Consider the following 9,613-nt stretch of genomic DNA (forward strand, 5'->3'; position numbering starts at 1 on the left):
TTGTGTGTGTGTGTGTGTGTGTGTGTGTGTGTGTGTGTATACACCACATCTTTCTTATCCATTCATCTGTTGATGAGCACTTAGGTTGTTGGCATATCTTGGCAATTGTAAATAATGCTGTTGTGAACACTGGTCTGCGTGTATCTTTTCAAATTACTGTTTTCATTTTCTTTGAATGTATACCCAGGAGTGGAATTGCTGGATCATATGGTAGTTCGATTTGTAGTTTTTTGAGGAAACTCCATTCTGTTTCCACAGTAGCTGCACCAATTTACATTACCACAAACAATGTAGTAGGGTTCTCTTTACTCCACATCCTTGACAACATTTGTAATTTATGACCTTTTTGAACATAGCCATTTTGGCAGGTGTGAGGTGATACATCATCGTGGTTTTGATTTGCATTTATCTTATGATTAGTGATGTTGAGCATCTTTTCCTGTGCCTGTTGCCATCTCTGTGTTCTTTGAAAAACTGTCTATTCACATCTTCTGCCCAATGTTTTTAACCAAATTGTTTGGGGATTTTTTGATGTTGAGTTGTATGAGTTGTTTATACATTTTGGATATTAACTCCTTATCAGTCATACCATTTGCAAATATTTTCTCCCATTCTGTCGATTTTAGCATTTTTGTTGATGGTTTCCTTTGCTGTGCAAAAGCTTTTAAGTTTAATCAGGTCTCATTTTAAAATTTTTGCTTTTGTTTCCTTTGGCTGCGAGACAGATCCAAAAAAATTATTACTATGATTTATGTCATAGAATGTTCTACCTATGTTTTCTTCTAGTTTTATGCTTTCCAGTCTTACATTTAGGTCTTTAATCCATTTTGAGTTTATTTTTATATATAATGTGAGAAAATGTTCTAATTTCATTGTTTTACATATAGCTGTCTAGTTTTCCCTTTACTGATTATTGTGGATATAGATGATTTTACTACTTTTGTTTTTTAACTTTCCTACTAGCTTTCTACATGGTTGATTTACTACCTTTACTGGATACTTGCATTTACCGAGGAGATTTTTCTTTCTGTAATTTTCATGTTTTTTGTTGTGGCCTTTCTTTTTCACTTATAGAAGTCCCTTTAACATTTCTTGTACAGCGGTTTCGTGGTGCTGAACTCTTTTACCTTTTGCTTGCCTGTTAAACTTTTGACTTCTCCATCAAATCTAAATGAAAGCCTTGCCTGATAGAGTATCCTTGGTTGTAGGTTTTTCTCTTTCATCACTTTAGTTTCTGCTTAAAAGTCAGCTGATAGCCTTATGGGAGTTCCCTGGTTTCTTTTCCCTTGCTGCTTTTAATATTCTCTCTTATATTCAATTTTTGCCATTTTAATTACAGTGTGTCTTGGGGTGGTCCTTTTTGGGTAGATCCTGTTTGGGACTCTCTGTGTTTCCTGCACTTTGAGGTCTGCTTCCTTTTCTAGGTTAGGGAAGTTTTCAGCTATTATATCTTCACACATGTTCTCTGCCCCTTTCTCTCTCTTCTCCTTCTGGGACCTCTGTAATGTGAGTGTTAGAATATTTGATGTTATTCCAGAGATTTATTAAACTTTCCTCATTTCTTTTTATTCTTTTTTTCTTTTTTCTGTTCAGCTTTGGTGATTTCCACTGCTCTATCTTCCAACTCACTGATCCGTTCCTCTGTATCATTTAACCTACTGTCGAGTCCTAGCAGTGTATTTTTCATTTAGTTATTGTATTTTTCATCTCTGTTAAACAATTTTAACTTCTGGATTAAAGACCTAAATGTAAGACTGGAAAGCATAAAACTAGAAGAAAACATATGTAGAACATTCTATGACATAAATCATAGTAATAATGAAAATATTTACATACTAATAACTCTCTTCTTCCATTCTTCTCCTGAGTTCTTTGATCATCTTTACAATCACTACCTTGAACTCTTTCTTAGATAGACTGCCTATCTCCATTTCACTTAATTCTTTTTCTGGGGTTTTATCTTGTTCCTTTGTTTGGACCATGTTTCTCTGTCACCTCATTTTGTCAACTTTGCTGTTTTTATTTCTGTGTATCTGGTAGGTTGATTATGTTTTCTGACCTTGGAGAAGTGGCCTTTTGTAGGAGATGTCCTATGTGTCTCAGCAGCCCACTCCTCACTGGTCACCAGAGCTCTATGCTCTAGGGTTGTCCCTATGTGTGTGGATCCTTCTGTTGTGGAGGGTAGACTACTGGGGGCAGTCTGGTAGGCATGGCTGGCTCCCAGTCTGGTTGGTTGCCAGGCCCATCCTTGCACAGTGGCTGCCAGTCACCTAGTTCATAATTTTGTCTGGGAGTTTGGTCTATAGGTACTAGTATATTACTCTTGTTTCTGTGTATAGATGTATGTTTTCTCTCTGTCTCTGCCTCTTTCTTGGTTCTACAAATTGTCTTGAATTAATCATTGCTTAGATAATTTGAAAATGTTTGATTTGGGGTTGTGTTACCTCTTGTGTTTATTATTAGGATTTAAGTCCCTTTATAGTCAGGTTTTGAAAAGCAAGGATGACCTCAATTACCTTATAACAATCTAATTGCTTCAGTTAGTGTTTTCAGCTGGAATATTACTAAAGGGCGTTCCTATTATAAATTAAAGCCCTTAGCTTGAAGGAGATTCACAGACCTCAACCAGAACTTCTCAGAGGACACTTTCAACCTACATATAGTTAGGGATATTTGGGGTTTGGTTGTGCCTATACTTAGAGCCAGAATTAGCCAACATATTAATATTGAGCAGAGACAAATGTGTTCAGTAACATTATTTTTGTCTCTATTCCCCAGTACTATATGTTCAAATCAAAGTAACAGTTTTAAGCTATACTTTTTGAGCAAGAGAGAGAAAAAAACGTCACATATTAGAAAATCCTGCTATATGGGAAAAGAATCTAAAAGAGTGGATATATATATATATGTATATATATATAAAACTGATTCATTTTGCTGTACACCTGAAGCTAACACAACCTTGTAAATCAACTATACGCCAGTAAAAATTTAAAAAAAGAAAATCCTGCTAAATAAATGTCAAAAAAAGGTCACAGCATACAAAATAATTTTTACTCAACTTAAAAGGTGAAGAAGAAATCAGCTGGCTTAGAAGTTACATATATTTCTTCTCCTTAATTTTCTAAGTATTAAATATCCAGGCCAAAAATGCAATCTACTCATTCACATTTCCAGTATTAATCAGGGATTATGCCTCCTAGTTTGATTCATGTTTTATTCATGCTTACAAGTTTTCATTCTTTCTGGCACTTTGCATCATGCTAAAAGTAGTCAAAATGTGAAAGCTTGCAGATAAATAGAAAAATGGTGATACATTATCACTCTTTAACTCACCAGAATTCTCACCTTTTTCAGGAAGGCACATTAGAGCATTCAAGTCATTTCTCACTACTGCCTGAGCTATTCTACATAGGACCTAACAGATGATTTTTGCATTTTGTAAACTTTCAGGTCTGTCTTTAGCAATTCAATTTGCTTTAACCTCAGATATGTTATTTTCTTCCTTTTTGAAATACGAATAATAAAGGTAGACTGGAACACAACATTGTTGGCAAACCAAACTTTATTAAATATTTGATTTTATCTGTTACAGAACATGAAAAGCAGCGGTTATGCAAGAGCACCGATTATATGAATTTGCATTTCAAAGTGAAATGGTTTTATATTGAATATGTGCGAGAACTTCCTGCCTTCAAGGATGCCGTTCCTGAATATTCCTTGTAAGTAGTGATTTTCACCCCCAAGTTTATTCTCAATTCATAGTCCTGTAAAATTAAACCTGAATTATGCAGCCCTAAAATCTTTTCACATAATCTTCATTTGAATGCTGACATTTCTGTCATAAAATTAACATTAAATGATTTGCATACCTTTGGGAACCATATTTAATTGAATTGTGTTGCATTTTTCAAGTATGACTTACTTGGATATTCAACTCAAAGAGAAAGAAATACATAATACACAATGGCTCACATGATGAAATTATTTCTTGTAAAAGTGCTTGAACTCAAATTTTGTTGGGAAAATGAGGGGTGCTTGTGTATTGATCTGTATAATCCAAATTACTCTTTTTTCAAACCTAAAAATGTCTTAGATATTTATATTTCTAAAATAGAAGTCATTATTAAACAGGTAACATTTTCAGAAACATGAATCTATCAGATACAATTGTAATCACACAGATTTATAATACTCTGCATTTTATATTTGTCAGAATTCTGTTTTATTCTGTAGAGGGAGGGCTTCCAAATTCTAGGCACTATGCCAAGTATTATAGGACAATAGTGAATAAAATAAAGGCCTCACCTTGAAAGGAGCTTATACTCAAGGAGATAGTGTAAGAACAAAAATCCTGCTAAATCAAGGCAAATTGAAATAATTACTAATTCAAGTAATATGAGCAAAGTGCAATGGGGTCTCACAGAAGAGAGATGTTACCCCATTTCAATGACTCTACACAGTATTTATGGATGGGGTAGCATTTGATACAGACTTTGAAATGTCATTTGGGCTATGGCAAGAAAACGAAAGGAAAGTTATGAGCATAATTATGGAGGAAGGAATACATGGGCTATGGTCCATGAGAAGTAGTTTCATTTCAGTGGAGTACAGGGTATCTTTACAAAATTAGTAGGAAAAGTGGTTTTGAACTAGATTATATAAATACTGTGAAGCTTTTACCACTTTCATTAGGCATTGTGGGGGTTGGAAAAGGTAGAGAATGGAGGGGGATAGGGAAGGGATTTAGAAGTTAGTGAGTAACGTAGTGATGAGATTAGAACTGCCCATTTATATAACTTTTCTCATAGAAGCTTATAAGATAGAATTGTATACTGGGAGAAGTAAAAATTTTATATACATAATAGAGTGATTGTAGTAAAAATGTAAAGGATGAAGATATATGGGAGAGAAATTTCAAAGATAGAATTTACAGAATTTGTCAACTAAAGACACATGAGGATAAAAGAAAGAAGGAAGAGTTAAACATGCAGTACATGTGCCTAAGCATTGGTAGTATCATTGACTGGGAATAGGGAAATGAAAAAGGGAGCTTTTGCCCAGAGAATTCTGCTTCTGGCTCTGTGTAGACTAACTAAACTACACTAACTTAAATCAGACTAACATGCTCACTGAAGACCAACTATAAAAGCAAAATAAAATTAAACAGTATCAGAGAGCAATTGAGGCAACCAGAGATTGAGAAGCTAAGGTCCCTGAGAAAAGAAATGCATTGAGGTGAACCCTGTATTTGCTGCAGTTTCTCTCCAGTCCTCTCCATCTACACGCATTTATTTACCAATTTGCCATATAAGTCATGGTGGTCAAATAGAGAACAGTAACCCAGAGTTTATAGTGATCTCCCTGGGCTAGAGAAACAAACATTGGTGTTCAAGGCTCTGAAGGCTGCTTTGTCTTGTGGGACCAACATCCTAGAATAAAGGGAACTACAGAGAAGTAAGTATAGCATGCTTCATGCAGTTTCTCCTTGAGGTAGTCTCTGATTCTTAATCTGCCCATGTGTGGAGAGTGAGGCAGAAATAAACAAGTAGAAAGCAGGCACTAAGAGATTAAAAACGAAGCAGAGACTTCAGCAGTCTCACAATGCTGGGGAGATAAAAATTAGAAAGCAAGGCTTCCTAAGAAAGAAGAAGCATTATAAACATCCCAGGTTTTCAGGTGAGATCCCTGAAGGACTCTGTCCTAAAAATAAGGGCAAACTGGAAATAGCCCAGTCTAAAACCCAGTCTTTTCTAGATTGTGGTGATCTCCCTACATTCTGTCTACAAGAAAAAATTCAGATCCGCTTTGGAGGAAATGATCAACCAAAGGTTCCACTATTTTTCATAGACAATGCACAGTATTTAACAAAAGATGAAAGACTGACAGGCAACAGGACCAAATTACTAGAATCCAAGAGAAAAAGAGATATTAGTCTTATCAGACATAGAGTTTGATGTGTACTTCAAATTATGGGAGAATTTCAACAGAAAAAAGGAACCTATAAGAAGAATAAAATGGACATTGTAGAACTGAAATAGGATGAAATTAGGAATGTGGTAGATGGACCTAATGGCAGAATATACATAGCAGAAGAGGGCTTAAAATAACTGGAACATATTTTTGAAGAATATATTCATATAAAAACATAAAAACAAAAAATACAAAATATAGAAAAAATAGAACAAGGATATATGGGACAAATTATAAAAAGGTCTAATGTACAAAGACCTGAGTTCCAGAAAAGGAGAAGAGAGAAACAGTACTAGAGCAGTGTGTGAAGAGTTACTAGATGTGGATTTTGCAAAACTGATGAAAAACATGAAGCCACAGTTCAAGAATTTCTATAAATCCTAAGAAGGGTAAATGCAAGGAAAACTACCTGTAGGTACATCATAGAAAACTGCTTAAAACCAAAAAGAAGAAGAAATCTTTAAATGTACTGGGTCAAGAAAGGGAAGACACTTTACCTTCAAAAGAACTGCAATAAAACAGTTGGCTGATTATTCAATAGAAGTGACTGAAACCTGAATACAATGCAATGATATCTTTTAAGTGCTGAAAGAAAACAACTAACAATTTAGAATTCTACAAGTGTCAAACGTAGCTTTCAAAAATAAAGGAAAATAAAAACATTTATATAACTGAGAAGTTGAGAGAACTTATTTCCAGCAGACTCTCACCAAAAATATACTCTAAGCCTTCAGACAAGGAAAATGACTCAAGATAAAAATACAGTAATATAGTAAAGAATTAAAATCATTGAAGAAGGTGAACAAATGTGTACATTTAAAACACATTAAAAAAATAAAAAATAAATAAACACATTAACTATATAAAATTTTTAAAATCTGTAGAATAAAATATACATAGGGTTAGGACTTCCCTGGTGATGCAGTGGTTAAGAATCCGCCTGCCAATACAGGCGACACAGGTTCAATCCCTGGTCTGGGAAGATCCTATATGCTGTGGAGCAACTAAGCCCGTGCGCCACAACTACTGAGCCTGTGCTCTAGAGCCCATGAGCCACTACTGAAGCCCGTGCACCTAGAACCTGTGCTCTGCAACAAGAAAAGCCACCGCAATGAGAAGCCCATGCACCACAATGAAGAGTAGCCCCCACTCACCACCACTAGAGAAAGCCCACGCACAGCAATGAAGACCCAATGCAGCCAAAAATAAATAATAAATAAATAAATAAATTTAAAATAGAAGACAACAATTGCATGAAAAGGTAGAAGAGTGATACACTGAGTAAATATAAGATCCTTGACTTGTTTGAAAAGTGTAAAATACTCATTTTAAAAAGCTTTGAATATGTTGTGGATGTGTATTATAATTTATAGTGTAACCCCTTAAGGTATAATATAATACTATGCATCAATAATATAATGGGGAAGGGGAGGAGGATAAAACAAAATTACGTAAAAGTCAAGAAACGAGAATGAAAAGAAGGAAGAGCAAGTAGGAAATTGAGGGTGGGGGAAGCAAGATGATAGATTTAAAATTTAATGTAACAGAAAATTAAGTGTAATCATTAAATGCAAATAGAATAATACTCTAGCCAACAAGTATTGTCCTACTAGATAAAATAGCAAAACCCAAAATATCTTGCTTACAATTTATTCACCTAAAACGTGAGTCTAGAACTGTTAAGTGAAAGGATGAAAAAAATAATTGAAAGGAAAATTACACAGCTATCCTGATATTAGACAAAATAGATTTTAAGATAAGAAATACTTTGAGAGAGAGAAATTTTTCATGATGATTAAAGGAGCAATTCAACAAAAAGATGGGAAAGATATCTAATGGAAAGATATCCCATGCTCTTGGATTGGAAGAATTAATATTGTTAAATGGCCATATTACCCAAAGCAACCTACAGATTTAATTTGATCTCTATCAAATTACCCATGACATTTTTCACAAAACTAATTATTACCCTAAAATTTACATGGAACCATGAAGGACTCATGAATTGCCAAAGCAATCCTGAGGAAAAAGAACAAAGCTGGAGGCATAACCCTCCTAGACTTCGGACAATACTACAAAGCTACAGCAATCAAAACATCATGGTATTGGCACAAAAACAGACATATGGATCAATGGAACAGAATAGAGAGCCCAGAAATAAACCCACACGTCTACGCTCAATTAATCTTTGACAAAGGAGACAAGAATATACAATGGAGAAAAGACAGTCTCTTCAGGAAGTGATGTTGGGAAAGCTGGACAGCTACATGTAAATCAATGAAGTTAGAACACTCCCTCACACCATACACAAAAAAAACCTCAAAATGGCTTAAAAACTTAAATATAAAACATGACACCATAAAACTCCTAGAGGAGAATATGGGCAAAACATTCTCTGACATAAATCATAGCAACATTTTCTTAGGTCAGTCTCCCAAGGTAATAGAAATAAAAGCAAAAATAAACAAATGGGACCTAATCAAACTTATAAGCGTTTGCACATTAAATGAAGCCATAAACAAAATGTAAAGACAACCTATGGGATAGAAGAAAATATTTGCAAATGATGTGACCAACAAGGAATTAAATTCCAAAATATAAAAACAGTTCATACAACTCAATAAAAAAAACCAAACCACCCAATCAAAAAATGGGCAGAACAAATAAATAAATATCATTTTTTTGTTCAAACTTTAAAAATAAATAGGCAGAAGACCTAAATAGACAATTCCCCAAAGAAGACCTACAGATGGCCAACAGGCACATGAAAAGATGCTCAACGTCACTAATTATTAGAGAAATGCAAACCAAAATGACAAAGAGGTACCACCTCATACTGGTCAGAATGGCCACCATCAAAAAGTCTACAAATAACAAATTGCTGAAGAGGGTGTGGAGAAAAGGGAACCCTCCTTCACTGTTGGTGGGAATGTAAATTGGTGCAGCCACTATGGAAAACAATATGGGGATTCCTTGAAAAACTAAAAATAGAGTTGCCATATGATCCAGCAATCCCACTCCTGGGCATATATCCAGAGAAAACTCTAAATTGAAAAGATACATGCACCCCAAAGTTCATAGCAACACTATTTACAATAGGCAAGTCATAGAAGCAGCCTAAATGTCCATTGATAGATGAATGGATAAAGAAAATGTGGTACATATATACAGTGGAATACTACTCAGCCATAAAAAGAATGAAATATTGCCATTTGCAGCAACATGGATGGACCTAGAGGTTATCATACTAAGTGAAGTAAGTCAAACAGAGAAAGAAAAATATCATATGATGTCACTTATATGTAGACTCTAAAATATGATACAAATGAACTTATTTACAAAACAAACACTCATAGACACAAAGCAAACTTATGGTTACCAAAGGGGAAGGGGGAGGGAGGGATAAATTAGGAGTCTGGGATTAGTAGATACAAACTACTATGTATAAAATAGATAAACAACAAGGTCCTACTGTGTAGCACAGGGAACTATATTCAATACCCTGTAACAAACCATAATGGAAAAGAATATGAAATAGAATATATATATATATATGAAGCCATAACATACATAACTGACTCACTTTGCTATACACCAGGAACTAACACAGCATTGTAAATCAACTATACTTCAATAAAAA

The 9,613-nt window shown here is 34.6% G+C and overlaps 1 protein-coding gene across 2 annotated transcripts in view; it reads left to right on the forward strand.

The window, feature by feature from the left end:
- UNC13C (unc-13 homolog C) overlaps positions 1-9,613 on the forward strand; it is a 654,288-nt gene that overhangs the window by 521,214 nt on the left and 123,461 nt on the right. For both annotated transcript variants that reach the window (XM_055087954.1, XM_024128858.1), the window contains one exon: positions 3,596-3,722. In XM_055087954.1, the coding sequence (XP_054943929.1) occupies positions 3,596-3,722 (127 nt within the window). The remainder of the gene's footprint in view (positions 1-3,595; positions 3,723-9,613) is intronic.

This window comes from Physeter macrocephalus, chromosome 11 (genome assembly GCF_002837175.3).
Source record: "Physeter macrocephalus isolate SW-GA chromosome 11, ASM283717v5, whole genome shotgun sequence".
Classification (NCBI taxonomy): domain Eukaryota; kingdom Metazoa; phylum Chordata; class Mammalia; order Artiodactyla; family Physeteridae; genus Physeter; species Physeter macrocephalus.